Below are 18,903 nucleotides of genomic sequence, written 5' to 3' on the forward strand. Positions count from 1 at the left end.
TGCTGGTCAAAGTGAGAAACAAGATTGTAAATATATTCCACGTGTGTTGAGGGTGTTTTATAGATCGAGATGTAAGCTACGTGATGTAAGCTACGTGATGTAAGCTACGTGACATCTTGAAATAAAAAAGGGAGTTAATTACAGGAACATTAAGTCTACAGTTCATGCCAACACTGAGAAGGCATCAGTGCTAATTCCCACCAATCAGCAGTTGTTCCCCTTGTTTACCACATGTTTCCAGTCAAAACAGGTGATTTCAAGACAGGAAAAAACTGTGTACGTTTTTACAGATTTTCTGAATTAAAAAGGTGTGAATATGTATATATTTTTCTTTTGAAAGATTAATAGGTCAGAATTTACATAAAATCAAGCATTATTGAAATATAAATCACTTGCCATTTTTACGTTTTTTAGTGTTATAAGTGCACGGCAGTGATGATATGTTTGTTGCTTGAATAAACAATACTAATGTTTTGAAGGCCATTGACATCAAAATTCACATGATCTAAAAGGAAATCAATAGATTTGTTGATCAAGTTTTCTCTCCAGATAAATAATTTTCCAAAAGTGTTTCAGTATATACAGTTTTTTATAATGTTTGCTGCTTATTACTGGTGGTAGCGTAGCTTACACATTTTCTGTGAAGAACATATTTGTTACCTGATCTGTGTCATTATGTGTTTGTTGGTGGACATTTACAAATCCTAGGTGACAGATGTAATGATGACAGTTTACATTGAAGAGTAAATACTTAGTCTATCCTTGTTAGTCTTGCTGAAATCACAATATTCATGAAGGTAACGTAGATTACTATAATCATATCAGAGCAATTTCTGATGTTGTATTTAACTGTAAGCGTTAGTTTGACTATCGAGGTACAAAGTATTTCCAGAATGTATGAACAAAAATATCATCCATGTTATTTAAACACCACGATGTAGTTTAATTTATTGAATATTCTTAATTCAAATTAAAAATCAGGAAGATTTTCCTTGATATTATTAGATTTTGTTTTTTTAAAAGGTTTTCACTTTAAAACTTCTTTATGTTTCTTAAGAAGACAATAACAAGAAATGATAACATTACTGAATCATTGTTACAAGTCTGGAAGCTCCATTGTAAATTTGTTTGTTTGTTTGTATAGTATATGTAATCTACATGACTGAATAAGTATTTGTTATCTTGCAAAAATGTATTACTTTATTGTTTAGATTTTCTGACATGTTATTCTTTGTTGATGAACGTATAGATACATACGATCATAGGTTGACTTTGTTTTCTTGAATATTAAGGCATGTAGAAATCATTAACAGGTTTTGTTGAAAACAACCGTCTAAAAATCACTTTATTGTTTAAAGGTCAGCTCGATCATTGTTAAACAAGATTGGCATACCTTACTTGTGAACAATTAATAACGTGATGGTTTTCTACAAAGTCATAATGATAAACAGGAAAACAGAATTGCAATCACTTAACATTTACATTATTTTATAGACATATGGTGGTCACGTAGATTACATCCTGCTTTATGGGTTAGTGGCATAAAGAGTTAATAACTTTGTTATTGGCAAAGCTTGAGTGCCAAAATTTTATATACTTGTTTTTTAATGTTCGTTCTACGAATACAATATCATTTCATGGTGAAAGCTGAGACTTTAATTTTTCAAGTTTCGAAACTGTAATTATACATTCTTCGTGAGAATGGGTGGTAAGCTTATGGAAGACCAGTTAAGGGTATGAGTGAGACTTAAGTAATCCAGTGCATGTAGCTCAGAGACCATAGCAGCAGCCCGTCATGACATGCTGTTGATGCATCTGCCACAGAAGGTGGTCTTGGAAGGTGATTGGTAATGTCTTCAGGGTGTCTAACGATAGGTTCCGAAGACTGTTTATTCAGGCCTGTGGAGGTCATAGTTGTACCCTTCCTCTGTAGATCAGGTCCTTCAGAGATGTTAACCTTCTGAGGAGTGACATCCACCATCTGATTGTACAAGTCGGTAATGTCAGAGCATTGTCAATCTTCTAGAGGGCAGAGAAAGCAGGCCCCAAAGTAATTCAGATCCTGGACAGATAAGAGCTTCGATTTGGACGAATGAATGAGAAATCCCAGACAAGTCATAAGTTGGATCAGAAATGTCCAGTTTTGAGACTGTTGAGACTTGTCTTAATCGACCGCCAGAAAATTGTCCAGGTATCCATGTAGGATAACTCAATGGAGATGGGCATAGCCGATCACTGGTGTCATAAGCACAGCCATGGAGCAATCAAGATTCCGAAGGACGGACCTGGAACTTGTAGAGATGCCCATTCAATGCAAACCAGAGGTATTTCTGAAATAAAGGATGGATCAGCACATGAAGATGAGCATCTTGAAGATCAATGCTGAAGTCCCAATCTCCCTGATGCAGTGTAGATCTTAGGTTCCGGACAGATTCCATCTGGAATTTGGGAGGAGTATGAGAAAATCCTTGTTCAGGATCTTGAGGTCGATGATCATTCTCATTTCTGTGGTATTCTTTTTTAGTACTGGGAATACTGACATCCTTGTATGCGTTATCGCCAATTGAGTGTTGATGACAAGATAGGCTGCCCTTAATTTCTTGCTTTCCAGATGAAATCTGCGGCCTCGGGGTTGAGATGTGAGAAGAGGTAGTAGTAGAAGTGTAGTTTGTAGCCGTGAGAGACTACATCTTGGACCCAGTGATCAAAGGTGATCAATCTACAGTTGTTGGTGTAGGATGACAGACATCCACCCACTGGACCCAGAGTAGGCAAAATGTTGAAGGGGGGTCAATCATAGATTGTAATCCATAAACATAGCCAGATCCATAGGGTTTGTGACTGTGGGAAGAGTTGGAATCGAGTCATCTGCGGTCCCTGCAACATCCAGACTTTGAGCCCCTTCTGTTGGATCTCCGACATTTATCGTTTGAAAAAAGTCAGGATGATTCTGTGAACGAACTGTTCATCTAAATGTTTGAGAAGATTCTTTGCCAGGAGGAATATACTTCTGCTGTTGAGTAGCTAGTCCCATTACCGGTTGATAATCCAAGCGGTCCGTGCAGTCCATGCGGGCACCGTAAAGTGGCAGAGTTGTTTCTTTAACGGTAGTTTGGAAGTCCAGAGAGCCTGTGCGGTCCGTACGGAAGCCAGACGGTGGTAAGGCTGACTTCTTAACAATGGGTTGTACGGCTGAATAAACCGTGCGGTCTGTGAGAGAACCATTAGATGGCTTCTTTATTTGTTTATTGTTTAATGCCGCACTCAGCAATATCCTGCTATATGATGGCTGTCTGTAAATAATCGAGTCTGGACAATCCAGTGATTGATATCATGAGCATCGACCACAGCAATTGGGATCAATGACATGCATTACTTAGCGAGCCTGACCACCTGATCCCGCCTTTTACGGCAAGCATGGGTTGGTGCCGTCCAATTCTACTTCCGATCTTCAAGTGGCTTCTCTGCTGGCTTAAGTCAGATAGTTGGTAGAGCCCTGTGGGGACCTGGACGGTCTTGGCACCCGTGAGGGTAAGGCAGATGGCTGTTTGGAGATGAACAGTCGGTTCGTGGCTCTGTCCGGTGGTTGGGTGGCCATAGCGCTGGCGGTAGGCGGCTGATGTGAGTCCGTCAAGGACAGCCCCCTATATGGCCTCTGGCCAGGGGATTTTTCTGTGCCTGGGTGGAATCGAGTCTTTTCCAGCGATAGAGCCTAAAGACAGGATTCAAAAAGTGATGTCATATGGGACTTCTGCTGAGCAAATAATTGCTCCAGCAGGGTAACAGGAAACTCAGGATTTGCTGGCGGCACAGATGACTGTTGAGTGTCAGATGGTTGATCAGACTTAGGGTAGGTTGTTTATCAGTCTGGGTGGGTGATGTGAAATGGGGTTTAAAGTCGCATCCAAGATTATTGCTAATGGCGCGTCTATGATTATTGCACTTATATAGCGACGTGCATGTACGTGTATGTGTTTGTGTGGCTGCTTGTACTAGTCCGGACTGATGCCAATTTATAGTGCTAGCTCACTGAGATATCATGCGCAGTTTCAAATGAATACCCCCACTCAGACACAGTATACTGACTCCAAGCCGACCAGTCCTTGTTTTAATGCCAAGCGCCAGACAGGGTAACAACAAGTACCATCTTTGAACGTCTTTTGGTATGACGCAGCCAGGGATCGAACCCAAGACCTTCCACTCTCTGGGCAGACGCTCTACCACTGGACCACGGAGGCAGTCTTATCAGTCTGGGAGATAATATCATCAACCTTTCTCTTGGCCGCATCTTTCCTCTTAGCCTTAGTGACAGCATCTTTTACCTTGGTGAAGGCTTTCTTAGAGAGAGAGAGGGAGACAGAGGGGACAGCAATTATCCTCTGTACAGGTGGATTCTCTGCACTTCCAACACTCTACATGATGGTCACCGAAATCATAAATCGGTCACATTTGTGACAAGCTGACAGGGGAGAAGAGGACGCTATCATTTTAAGATCACAAGATAACACTTAGGACTAATATTTACGAATTCAAAGCCTATAAAATTACTAATACATTAGTATGATTAAGAAACATATACTGAAACGTATTAGAATAGAGTGACTACAGCTAAGTGCTTGAGAAATACGAAGATGTGTTGACTCTAGCATACACAGGAAAGTGAGGTTTTTCCGCCTTCACGCACAGAGGGGCTGTAGGCTGCTGAAGTGCTATAGTGGGGACAACTACTTCATATAGTTGACAGTAAAGAGGACCCCAGCTGAAAATTTGAACGTTTAGTATGGTGTGATTGCAGCCAAAATAATAGGGGTAGAGTTACAAGAATTACATTGTTTATTGTGAGCTTTGTTAAATATGTCTTTGTTTCCGCCAACGTCAATATGTTGAGAAACAAATTAATAACTTTATTCATGCACACCATTTTTCACAGTAATTTCATGCTTGCATTAATTTCATGAAGGACAGTATTTATCATTAATATCATCAAGTTTGTTGAAAGTCAAATTCATTTATGAAGCTGTTGATGGACATCAATAACTAACTACTCCGGTTAATTAAATAATGATTTACTCTGCCATTTAATGTGATGTTTCCAAATTGCAGCTGACCAAAGTAAATGTAAAATCAGTAAATAATCACAAATCATTTCCTCAAAAAGAAAAAATTTCCTAACATCTTTTTTAACCACTCATCCCAGATAAGAGAACAGTAATATCAGATTACAAATTAAAATAAGAAGATTAAGAGCTTCTATTTCAGATAGGATAGTTGAAATAGTCTTATGACCTATACTTTTAAGTCAAAACAAGGTGTATCGACCAATATACCTTTGGTTAAAACAAAAGAAATGAGACAAGAAGTGGGGCCTAATCATCTTCACATCACAGTCATTACCTGAAGTGTTTGGTAGCATGCGGATTGGAGGTCAAACAATGACAGTTTGTAGTCACTGCTGCACTGAGATTCTCGTCGGATTGTCTCAAATAAGTCAGCTGCTTTATACAGCTGGACTTGACACTCTTCCAACCGTCCATCCCCCCATAGAGACAGCCCAAGTCGGTGCCTAATTTTTGCCTCATCTTCACGCCGTCCTAACTGCTCAGCAATGTGCAGGCCTTGCTCCAGGTACTGAACAGCTTTAATATGATGCCCTAGTGCATGGTGTACTCGACCTACAGTATCAACAAAATTTAATCATATAAACAATTGAAATCTTGTCAATCTTTATGGAATCATTGTCAACGGTAATGAGTAATTCAATAGTAATCACATGCATAGAAGGAAAAATGTTTCTCAGGTCACACTGACATCAATGTTTTGGGGCTTTCATCTGTTAGCAATGAAATTTCCACTTTACCCTCCCTCCCTCCATTACTCATATCTCATATCCTGTAGCGATGTTCCAATCAAAGACATCCTGTAGTGATGTCAAGTTCCCCATCAAAGACAACCACCACCGAAAGGAGGGTGGGTACAATCTGATTGATCACACAAAGTGGCTTGAGGTAACTGTATTCTGGAGGTTGGAGGCTTCCCTCGATAAGCAGGAACCTTGTGCTGATATAAACAATGTCCTGGACTGGTTCGATCTGACTTGTCTAAGACACCCAAATGTAAATGGAATCAGAAATATTGTATTTCGCTGGAGTTGACTCCTGTCCTGATCAGCCAACAATAAACATCCAAGTAAACATGGAAGCTGATTAATTGGATGTATGTAAACTTCATGATGGGAGCTGTGATCTGGGTGAACAGCCTAGGAACCACTCATAATTCAAATTGTAGAATGAGGAATTTGAAGCGGTATCCATTGACTGCAAAAGAGAGAAATTTCCAAGATCCAAGATGAATCAGCACATGAACATAAGCATCTTGAAGATTTAGATTTATCAACCAATCTCCCATCCTGTGGGCACTGCACTGGAATGCATCTGGAACTGTGGAGGATGAACGAAAAAAACTTTGTTGAGAACCTCGAGATCTTTATTCACACACTTGTAGATATTTTCTTTGGGACCAGGAACACTGGAGAGTAAAATCCCCTGGGCCATAAGTCAGCTTTAGGTTATAGTCTGGTAGTTGAGAATCTAAAGCCATAGACAAAACTGCATAAATAGGATTTGATGCATGTTAATAGATTTTGATTTTGATCCCCTGTTCCGCAGAACTTGCCTGCTTTGTATTTTTCACAACCTCTTGAAAAGGATGGTCTTCGGTAGATTCTTTTAGCCCATTGGCCTTATAGGCAGAGATGTGTGCCTTGACCACCAAGTTGATGGTAGAGTGCAGGAATCTCTTCATAGTGTGATGGCAGACCTCCTACTCCCCCCCCCCGCACAAGTCCACTTGTCAAGCTTGTCGTTAAAAACCTGTGGCGCCAAGACAGATTCAGTCACAACTTATTCCTCCGATTGTTCTTTGACAGCTCTAGACAAAACCTGAGCGAGGACATGTTGGCAACGTGTCCATATGTACTGAGAAAACATCCAAATCTGTGGAAAGTAGGTTCTCCTGCATTTTAACAATAGTTTCAAGCAGATTATGGATGATGATCCCCATTGATAGATCCTGATAGACATCTCCAAATCTCCTGAAATCCAATCGTACAAGTCCTGCAAAGGAGGTATAATGTGATGTATTCCAGCAACGAATCAGTGTATGTATGTATCCACTAACTTGACGTAAATAAATCAGTCCCTTCTGTGATCGATCTTTGTAAATTCTGCAATCAAATGTTTAGAATTCTGCACACAATCCTGCAAACCTTTAAGTTTGGTTTTCACGAATTTTATAGTTCTGTACCTGTTTGACTTGTGACAGACTTTTTGTCTGATGAACTGCTAGAATAGCTTATTGAAGTGATTGTGGCAATCACTTGTGTAAACATGCAGACATGAACTTTGATAATACAAATGTCAAAATTAAATTTATTCATTCAACCATTTCTGAAAACGTAAAATGTTTAAAATATAGTTTGAAAATCGTTTATCTTCTTTTTTTCCATGCAACACAAACACCTCAATAATTATTTGGAATGCTTTAATTAATACATTGCACAATTAAAAAAATGACTATTTGTTTCAGTAAACATATACTGAACCATGTGAACTGCAAAAGAAATGTCACCCCAAGTTACATTGCATGATAAGTTGTCATTTAAATATCTGGGATATTTTTGTCAAAGTTTCTAAAATTTAACATTACCTTGTCTGGAAAAATGAAATTTGATGATAAAAAACAAAGCAGATGACAATAAAACCGATCGTTCAAACACATCAAGGCAACGGCCATGGTAGCCCTATGCATGTGAGTTCCGTGCAAATTTTGAAATGCACATATGTTCCCCCATTTCTTGCCCAATAAAAATCCACCCAGATCAAATAACATTCATTCGTTATTGAATTGCTACCACATGCCAAGATTGACAAGAAATCAGCAACACCAAGCCCTTGGACGATTGCAAGCTGGACAAAGAAGCCAATGCATTTCAAGTCCACGTAAGGACCATAGACAGGCTCCAGCAATGGTACCAGACCACCAACACTACAGATGGCCGACCATGTAGTGGAAGACCAAGGGTCACCACCCGATGTCAGGATCGTCACACTGTGCGACAGCATCTCCAAGATCTCTTTGTTACTGCTGCGGAAACTGCTCGACAGACCATGGGGACACACCAGCGACACATTAGTGTGGACACCGTGCGTCGACGATTGATGAGCAGACACCTCCACTGTCACAGGCCACACCGAGGACCCATTCTCAAGCCACGTCATCACCCGGACCGTCACAGCTATAGCATTGGTGCCACCAGCAGTGGAGAAGAGTCCTCTTTTCAGACGAGAGCTTATTACTGTATCTCAACAGCAGAGAGAGTCTGGCGACGCCATGTGGAACGTTGTTCGGATACTTATGTTGTTGAGCGAGACTCGTGGGGTGGTCCGAGCATCATGGTGTGGGGCGGAATTGGTCTTGCACAGAGGGTCAGCCCAGGGAGAGGCAATGGTGTCACAGCAGCTCGGTACCACACGCCATACCTCATTTGGCATGTTGCCGCAACCACGAGTTTCAGCATGATAGCACCCGTGCCCACGTCCTCCAGCAGAATGGCATCAGAACCATGCAGTGTCTTGCCCTCAGTCCTGACTTAAATCCCATTGAGCACCTGTGGGACAAGTTTCAAAGACGGCTGACAACTACAGCTGAACTGCATCAGGCATTCCTCAGAGAGTGGGCTCAAGCGCCTATGGCCTTCATCAACCGCCTCATCCATTCCATGTATCGGCGTTGCATGGCAATCATTAATGTGCATGGCGGATACATTAGATACTGACTTGGGATACCATTTTCTCAGAGACTAGTGTTGTGTTTCACTTTAAGAACATTTGACACTTTAATTTCAACCTTGATAAACAGTTTTGCCAAGTTTCATCTTTTTAATATGTCTCAAAGTATGTTTACAGTGTTGGGACAAATAAGGTTTCTCATATATCTATCCATGGTGATGTTTCCTTTGCGGTTCAGTATATTACACATGCAATATTTTACATATTTAAAACCAGCTTTAAACTCACAAGTTAAAATTACTAATTCTGAGGCAGACAAATGCAAAAGTTCTGCACAGAATGAGATATTCTGCATCAAGTGGTCATTTCTGCAAAATATTCCACGACCGTGGAATACAGCAAGGACTGATATATCCTAGACCCGGGCCAGAGAGAAGGAGAGCTTTGTGTTTCATAATCATCGGAGAATCCGGCAAAGGTGCATCAATGGAGGGAAGAGGTAATTTCTCTTCACATTTGAGCTTATTCAAATTCTCATTGGCCTGAGCCAAGGAAGGGAAGGATACCACACCCCTGCCATAATACCACAGAAGCATGGCATCCACTGTTTTCCAACATTTGGGGTAAAGTTTCTTCCTTGACGTCAGATCACAAGACGGCATGAGATGGAATATCTCCCCAAAAGTTTGGCAGACGAATGATCCAGCTCATAGCTAAGTCCATATTATCTACCTTACGTTCAGAACCTGTATCTGTCAGATCAGTCCACACATTTTACCATGGTGGTGACCGTCATCCAAAATATCCATGCAGCTCCAGATCTAATGGGGACCAACTCTTTGGAAAAATGTTCTCTGTGAAGAAAAGCACTGGCTTGTCTTCACACATACTGCAGCAACTACCGGTTCCCGATCATATTGGCTGGCTGGCTGGCTGAAATCCTGCTATAGATATCATGGCAGGTATCCAATGCTTCTTCGTAGCACCTGCAGCTCCAGTGTCATTACAGTAAGGGATTCCCAATAATGTCTCTTCAAAATCATGGCATGCATGCGGTGACCATACAGTGACAGAGGAGATCCTGTATAGTCTTTTGCAGACATCTTAAGAGCCAAGGTAAAAAACAGATCCTGAAGTCTCCTGTCCTGGCTACCGCATGGTGTCTGTGCAGTTAGAGCAGACTGGTGAAGTTTGAGAACACTCAAACCATTCTGTGGGTACCAATTTGGTCAAGATGAGATGCTAGCAGATGTGTCCTTGCAGCATGACCTTACTTATGTCTGTCCCCCCCTCTGGCCTCTTGGCTGGAGAATGCTTCTGGGTCTGCTGTGCTTTCCTCAGTGATTCTACTTCAGGTGACATGGCTTTAAGCCTGCTGTCAAACATTGTCTCCATGTCAGTCTTCTGTTTCATAAACAATTGTTCAAAAATGGAGATTGCTGGGCGAGCATCTGGCGACCCTGTGGCAGAGGGTGTGGTAGGTGATGATGGCTAGTTAAGATAATGTGTCAACTGTTTTCTCCATCACTTACATATGTTTTGCTTTCTTCCAGACCTTGGTCTTCTTGAAAAAGGTTGGCTGTGACAAAGCGAAGCACCAGCCGCACCTATTTGGCTCCATCCCTGCACTCCTTGATTGAGGATCCTCCAATGACATTAACTGGCCACACTTATACTTTCTAACTACTTACCGGTACGCGAATAATATAAACTTTAAATAGCTTCTCTAAACAGAGAATGCCTTGACAATAATGATAATAAGATAATAAGGAGAAGAAGTCTGAGACATAAATTAATTTTTTTCGATATATATAAACTTAACAACCATTATCATAGCATAACATATTTCCCACGTATTCTTTGCATTTTTTACCCCCTGAAAATTAGTGCACATCCTTGTAACTTTGAGCCTATGTTTGGAACACATTTTAACATACCTAAACTGCTGTATGCTAGAGTTTTTGCAACTCGGTCATTCATTTGTGCTGCAATACTAAGATGCTGTTCTTGGTGCTTAACTGCCTCTTCGTACCTTCCAAGGGACTCATAGGACAATCCCAGATTCCCATAGGCCCGACCTGCAGAAAAATATAGAGGTATTAATGATCAGAAAAATTTGGTAAAAAATGATAATTAAAGCTTCTTCATCAGGATCTGAGATCTGATGAGATTCTTGAAAGTGGTCAGCATCCACATTTCAATTTGAATCAACTTAAGTCCATATCATCATAAATCGTTATGTCATGTCAGCGAGAGGTCACCTGGCTTTAACAGGAAGGAATAATTATTTATGTTATGTATTTATGTTATGTATTTGTGTTATTAACGTTCTACATCAACAACAGTGGTTTACAGAAACAAGTCAAAGTTATTCATAGCCTGTGTGATAAAAATGAAAACAATAATATTTGTGGACAGTTTTCAGTGACATATATATATCTAGTGTTTAATAATACTGTGGAGAAGTCTCAAACACTGACTTGTCCAAACTGTTCCATAAGTATATTATGGCCAGCATCTTTCCCCTATTAGCTCTTAATATGTCTTAAATATACAAAGTAAAAATAGCAATAAAAATAACAACCTGTTAGAATATATACATGATATAGCTGGTACCATAATATTTTCAGATACAATTTCATCTGATCAATGCATAAACATTCTTCTCTGTTCAGACCGTGTCCCTGGTCTAGTGGTAGAGCGTCTGTACTGAGAGAGGAAGGTCCGGGGTTTGATCCCTGGCCATGTCTTATCAAAAGAGGTTAAAATATGGTACTTGTTGTTACCCTGTCTGGCACTTGGCATTAAAACAAGCACTGGTCAGCTTGGAGTCAGTATACTATGTCTGAGTAGGGGTATTCATGTTAAAATGCGGCATAGTTTCTCAGTGGGCTAGCACTATAAATTGGCAACATGTGCATGCACGTTGCTGTATAAGTGCAATAATCTTGAATGCAATGTTAAACCCCATTTCACCTCACCTATCTTCTTTTCTGTTACATAATATTGGGCATACCTTAACTTAATCAACGGTAGAAGGGAGAAAATGAGTGTACAGCTGATTGCTATTTCTGTCTTAATTTACTCTACAATTGCATACAATAATCTCTGCATTATGCCTTGAGATTTTCTATCGCAAACATTGACATTTTCATTGATCAAGTTTGTCCAACTGAGGTGATGTTTTTGAATGCACACAATATACAAAAAAGCATTTTTTCCTGAAAGTTTTACCCAAGAATTGGGACAACATATTATTTATCACAAACATACAGTAAATAGATCCTTGGACTGCACATAATATGCATGTATTTATGCCTCAGTCATATTTGCCACGGCGGGTCTAAAATATCTACGGCCAATAGCAATTATAGGGCCGCCGCAGCATTCCCACGGTCATATACTGTAGCAGTCACATAAGTTAGAGTAGCTGCGCAGTGTATTTTGAATTTGTGATGAAAGAAAGTGATGATGCATGGTCGCCCTAGGGCGTCCCTGCGGCGACTGTAGGTTTTTGACAAATACCAAGTCATACTCAAGGTAGCCGCAAGGGGGCCACAAGGGGACCATACGGCGACTGTGCGGCCAGACTGATGCTACCACTACACAGGGCAGCCATACTGCAAACACAAGGCCACCGTACGCCCAATGTATGGTCGCCATGGAGCTGCTCTACGGCATGGCTATAGTGTGTCTAATTGTCTCATTGCTACGGCAAACCTAGAAACTAAAAAAGTTATAACTCTGCGCTATAATCCAACAGTGACCCATACTGCCTCAAAAAGATAGGGATACGCCCTAGGGCGACCGTAAGGCCACCGCAGATCCTCTGCGGCTGTCGCAGTTATCTCTCAATTTCGGGGGTCTATTTGATCCTCGCCGCAGAGCAAATGTGACGGATCGAGGCATTACCAGCCAAGAGAGAGTAGCATCTCACATTAAGAAGTGAAGATTACTGAGATATGTACAAAGGTTTATCAAACACATTCGAGTGCATGAACCAAACCAGGACATGAAGGAAAACGATCGACAACATTTGTAGAGAGGATCTTCAAACAAAAACCCTACATCAAAAATACTCAAGACAGGTGAGTGGAATAAAGGTTTGGGGCACCGTTCTATTTTTAGCAAATGCCACGCCTTATGGCGACTTCGAAGTTGAAGACGAAAAAGTCTCTACAGAAGTGTTAATCCACCTCCGAAAAGGGACTCTGTCTAGGAAACCTGACCAATAAAAAATCAGTCAACACCAAAGGTAACGTTTAAAGATTTATTACATAGATAAATTCATAAAACAAAGCAAGGAGCACAAGTATATGACATCTCTATCTGTGTTCACTGGGATGTGACAGTTGTTACAAAATTGATGTAGGCAGGGGAATAGTAAATAGACAATCAAGTTGGCCGGAATCTGATTTTTGCCAGAAAATCCCAACTCAGGCCTAGGTTCGTCCTTTCACCTCTAGATAACTTAAACTGGACACTGGTGACATCAAAAGTATGTATCTCACTAACGCGAGCTGCAATAGAAACACGGTTTTCATTATCATTGGAAATTAAATGTTGCAGGGTAACGTTGAGGTCCCACGAAGGGGGCTCGAAATATGAGGATTGGTCCGCCAATTTGTGAGAGCGGAAGAGTGATTACAGCTCAACAGTGGAGCCCTTTGTACCTGAGGTAGTGGCAATGACTGAGTATATTGCACTTGGTAGGTGGCCAAAGTGGAGCCTTCAAGCTTACGTGTAGATCACAGGTAATGTAAATAGTCCCTGATCTGGAGAGGTGAAGCCCAGGTAGGAGTGATAATGTTGTGAGTGCGACCAAAATTCTCGAAGGCTGTCCACTTGTGATCATAAAGGTGCGTGGTAGACAAATGGTGTGCTGCAGTGATAGTCTTTGCTCCTGGCTAGTTATAGTCTTTAGCGAGGGAGATGCACCAGACACATAAATGGAGCATGAAAGGGACGGATGGAGCCACTGAGAGCCTGGCTAAAGTGGAAAGCCATCGCAGAGCGGGAGACGTAAGCATCTGTCGGCAAGCCTTAGCAAGGTGGGCAACCAGTTGCGTGTTTGGCGAATAGGGCACGATCACAATCAGAGACAGGTGACTGGTGGCTTCTACCTTCTGCAGGACGCAGTTGGAGGAAAGCATAGACATTGAGGCCCTCCCACAGGATCAACAACTTATCAAGATGCCAAGCCTGAGGATCGAGGATGACACGAGAACTTAGTGTTGAAGTGGATGGCATAGAGATCTACCTGCATTCACTGGAACAGCGCTGGGTTCAGGAACCGCTCTGTTGTTGATGGTCTGTCAGGTCGGGACAGGAAAAGTCGAGAGTGAGTGACACCGTGGACCCCATTCTGTTTATGAACCATACTACCAGCTAGTTGTCAGACTGTACCATGAGGTGAGATGAACGTATGTGTTGGCAACGATTCCCGTCATCTTGCCACTTTGTGATTGCGAAAGTGCAATGAACAGATGAAGGGACGGGATGAACGGCCCCAAAAAGACTCCTACACAAACATTTGGCTTGACTAACCACCACTGTAGATTTGAGTGGAGATGGATAGGTAGGGAAATCCACATCTGACAATTGTCGATCCTGATAAAGGACACAAGGAAGTATTGAAGCAGTCGCAGATGCAGTTGACCTCACACAGCGAGGGCTTACGCTAATGCCAGGAGACCCAGGAGCTGTTGCCTTTGTCAGAGCTGAGGCATGCAAAGATGTATGAATTATGTGACAGGCCACGGTGCCAAAGGAATTCCAATCGGGAGCACTTTCCATTGGTAGTGTTTGCCATGGAAAATGAACTGAAGGAAATGGCAGTGTTCCCGATGCATGGGATGGTGAAGATAGGCATCCTGTAGATAAAAACACAGGGATGGATGAGCGTGCAAAGGAGGGTGATCAATGTCATGCAAAAATTAGGGGGAACTTCCAAAGAATTGAAAACCTTTATGTTGAAGATTAGCTGGAGCTTCAGACTGTCCCTTTATGGTACAAGAAAGAATGGTGAATAAACCCCAGGGTCGCTGGAAGGGGGCCGAGGTATTCTATCGCATTCTTTGTAAACAAAGTGCCTATAGTGTCGATCATGGTTGGTTGTTGAGTGGCCTGATACTCTCTGTATGGGGGACAGCTCGAGGCGAATGTACTTGTCATGCCGTAGAGGAAGGGAGTCATAGATGCCTTGGATCCCCGCTGTCCCCTACGTCCTCTTCCACGACTGCAAAAGGGAGTAGAAAGGAGGGAGACAAGATCCTTAGATCTCGTTGAACGGGTATGAACTGTGGAAAGTTACAATCCTTCTCATGATCCTCCAATTGATATTTCTGCAGGTGAAGGCGATCAACAGCTAATTGGTGTCCTTCTTGACCTCAAAGAACTGCTGGATCCCCTCCGCGAACAGGGTATGTGATGACCACAGGAGTTGATACAATTTGACTATGACAGTCCTGTTGGACACCACGGCAACGAAGGGCTGTCACTGAACCAGCGTGATGCGATAGAAGATCCAGAATGTTTGCAATATTATCATGTATAAGGAGTAGCGTGCCTCTAAAGAAGGTATCATCTTGTGATTGATGGGATTTGGAGGTGGAGAGCACTTCTGTAGCCGACAGGATCGTATAAACGACCGGTAGCATACAATGCACTGTGGTGTCAAAATGTGTGAGGTCTCGACTTCTATGATGAATGACGAACACGATTGTTTCTGGGAAAGTGTCGATAAATCACTGTCAAACCCTGGGGAGGTTTACCATCGCCGACATCCCATGCATAGGGTGAAGCGAGGAACTTGAATTCGGTCACGTAATCTGATGAACGAGGCGAAAGTCTTATCTAGATTAGATGAGATGTCCTATAATACCGGTTATTGAGGGAGCCTAATATTGGAAGCGCTGTCCGATGGTACCACCAAACCAAGTAAACCAATCCACAGCCAAAGCCATTTTGATGTAGCTGCAACTTTTCAGAAATCCATTGGAGGAGCACGATCCTGAGACTTCTGTACCAATCAAGAATGGCTGCGTGAATGGTGACTACCAAGACCCAAGGGAGTGCCGAAAGTAAGAGCAGTGCATATGATCACTGTCTGAACATCGTCTAATTGGAGAGCAAGAGCATTTACCAGATCCCGAACACCGATCCTGAGAGTGGGAGCACCTATCCTTATCCTTTGAAGACGATCGTCAATGCTGAATGTCTTTTTTTCTGCGATCCTGAGAAGGACAATCAAGAGCATCCCGATGGGTAGTCTTATACTCCTGCGACACCTCTCAGCGTAGATAAGGCACATGTAGTCTTCAAGTGAATGGCATTCAGCACACATGGAGTCAAAGGAGTACTGACCGTGATAATCACAACAAAGAGTGTGAGGATCAGACGTGAAATACATGTGTCTACAGTTGGAGTGAGTGAGTGAGTGAATATGGTTTTACGCCGCTTTTAGCAATATTCCAGCAATATCACGGCGGGGGACACCAGAAATGGGTTTCACACATTGTACCCATGTCGGGAATCGAACCCGGGTCTTCGGCTACCCGACCGCCCCTCTATAGTTGGAACATGCCGGACGTAGCATGTCCTTTTTCGCCCATATTGCAAAATGTCTCAGTCCACAAATCAAGAATAAAAAATACAACAAATATATTCTCTAGGTCCAAGAAACACTTCCACACACTGTGGCGATTAGAAAGGGAATGAGTTTGTTGAGAGACACACATATTAAGATCGTAGAAGGTTACCGTGCACAGAAGCATGTTATTGACCCAATTAGAGATGCTGAACTATAGAGATGCTTGGGTGTGTTCAGTTGAATGAATTTGTTTCAGAAGCTGGAAGCTGTTTCTAAGAAAATGCTATCTCAGTCTTCTGGTTGGAATGAAAAGAAACATGCCTGTGTACATGTTTACCCTTGCCAGATGTATTTTTTCCTGTCAGCCAATCCATTACTTTTGTTCACCTTATGTGGTCTATTTTATACTGCTTCCAACCTGTTTTTCCTTTGTATGCAATCACAGTATCACAACTTCCTCAGCAGATGTGTATAAAAGTTCCCCTGTCATCATGAAAAAAGAATTATAAAGGAAAGTCATATTTTCATTCAGTCATCTTTCCTTGAATATTCTTTGTTTAAGTGCCAGTGTCATAAAAAATTAAAAAAAGATTTATACATGTGTGTCAATAATTCTAGAAAATTAAGTTAGATGTAACAAAATGATTGTAATAGTCTAACGGGATAACTATGCATGTGGAGATGTTTGTTTACCGCCGTTGCCATGATGATGTTACGATTCAGATTGTTTTTGTTTACAATTAGTTACACCGAAAGTTGATAATTTTTAGAAATTAAGGAACATGAGTGTTTTCCTTTCGTCAGCAAACAAACAATTATGATCGAATAGGAAAAATGATGAAATCATAAAGAAAATATCGGAGTGCATGCCGCTCAACGTGAAGTGCCAAAAGTCAACAATGGCTGTTTCTGGTAGTTGTGTGCTGAGAAGTTTGGCCGAAACTTTTTTAACTCGCGATATTTTCTTTTTGAGGTAAATAAATTACAGAAAGTTTTGATATTGAGCAAGCTGAGCATTTATGCATGTCATACGAAATTTAAATGTCATGCAAAGCCTTCTTTGTAAATAGATATGGCAAGTTTTATTTTGGGGTGTCGTTATGCTATCTGCCTGTCGAATGGGTTCGACATCAGATGCACGGGAAGTGACTCCTCTGTCGAATAGCATGCAGAGCTTTAAAAATCAACCATTTTTCAAAATCCTAAATCATCAAAAGGTACCAGTTCACCACAAGATAGATCTGTTTAGCAAGTATAATCCAGAAATATTCAACAGTTTTGAATTTTCCCTCGGAAACGAGCACTGCCCTCATTTTCAGTATAAGTCCACCTTGTCTTCATAAAATGTTTTTTTAAAAACAACAAAAATCTCAAATCATAAAAAAGCACAAGTTCACTACAAGACTGATCTGAAAAGCAAGTTTCAGCAAGAAATATTCAACAGTTGAGGAGAAAAACAGAAAACGGGTGGATGGATGGACAGACATGCTGATTGCAATGTATGGTTCCTTCTCTTACAAACATCTGATACAAGCAGAAGATTGATTGTGTACACAAAGAAGCAGAACTAGCTTTTGAATTCACAAACCAATTCAATGCCTTGCCTGAATGAAAATATGTACCAAAAAAATCCTTTTTTCAGTGACCAATGCTTGAGTAATCACAGGATTAAACATTTTTCAGTTTATAACCTTACGCGGATTGAAACAGTTTGCACATCGGTTTCATACCTCAATGAACCGAAAAAAATACACATTTAACCCTTAAATAAAAATTTGAAACACTTGAAAATCAACAATGAAGAAGTTGAAAGTTAACAGACTGTAGATAACATACAATTCCCTGAGATAACAAATTGAGCCATGGCATTGAAGCTACTTGGATATGTAGTCAACAGACTAAAACAGAGGGAAAACTGGCACTAATATATCATGATATTTTAGCAAAACATGGTTACCATAAGTTGAAACATACAGGCTAAAATAAAGTGCAGCTCCCTCAATCTGGGAATTTCATAGATGAATGCAGTTTTTAGAATCTTTAGAGTATGGTCAAAATAAGTCAAAATATAAAATTTCGCTAAGTTTAATCTTACTACTGTCTATAAATGTACCAAATTTCATGACAGTTTAGAAAAAAACATGACTGATTAATGGCCAGCTTTTTCAATATTTCTGCCATGACAACCAAATTGAAAATCAGATTCAAACCTCTTGACCAAATTCATTATTAGGGGAAAAAGCATGTGAAGCTTCATCGGTCCAATGGTTTCTGAAAAGATGTTTACAGACGACAATGGATGCCACACAGGCAAGCTATGACATAACTGTTACATGGTATGCAGTCTTGTTATAAGAGTTGCTTCCCTTGGCATTTGTCTGCCATGCACGTTGTAATAAACGCTGAAGTTTTAATCTGAGTTGTCTATGACTATCTAGACGTGTACAACACACACAGCACATAACATAAACTAGCTTCGCTTTCCATCAGGTGATGTAAAAACAGCTGAATTCAGTAAAGACAAAG

At 41.0% G+C, this 18,903-nt stretch overlaps 1 protein-coding gene across 2 annotated transcripts in view; it reads right to left on the reverse strand.

The window, feature by feature from the left end:
• Positions 1-18,903, reverse strand: part of LOC124119292 (tetratricopeptide repeat protein 28-like) — a 309,240-nt gene that overhangs the window by 197,833 nt on the left and 92,504 nt on the right. For both annotated transcript variants that reach the window (XR_006858615.1, XM_046481753.2), the window contains exons 6-7: positions 10,724-10,864; positions 5,395-5,672 (exon numbers count right to left, since the gene is read on the reverse strand). Coding sequence is in view for 1 of the 2 variants with exons in the window: in XM_046481753.2 (XP_046337709.1) it covers positions 5,395-5,672; positions 10,724-10,864 (419 nt within the window). In the remaining variant the exon portion in view is untranslated. The remainder of the gene's footprint in view (positions 1-5,394; positions 5,673-10,723; positions 10,865-18,903) is intronic.

Source organism: Haliotis rufescens, unplaced genomic scaffold (assembly GCF_023055435.1).
Source record: "Haliotis rufescens isolate VD_foot unplaced genomic scaffold, xgHalRufe1.0.p SCAF_36, whole genome shotgun sequence".
Lineage (NCBI taxonomy): Eukaryota > Metazoa > Mollusca > Gastropoda > Lepetellida > Haliotidae > Haliotis > Haliotis rufescens.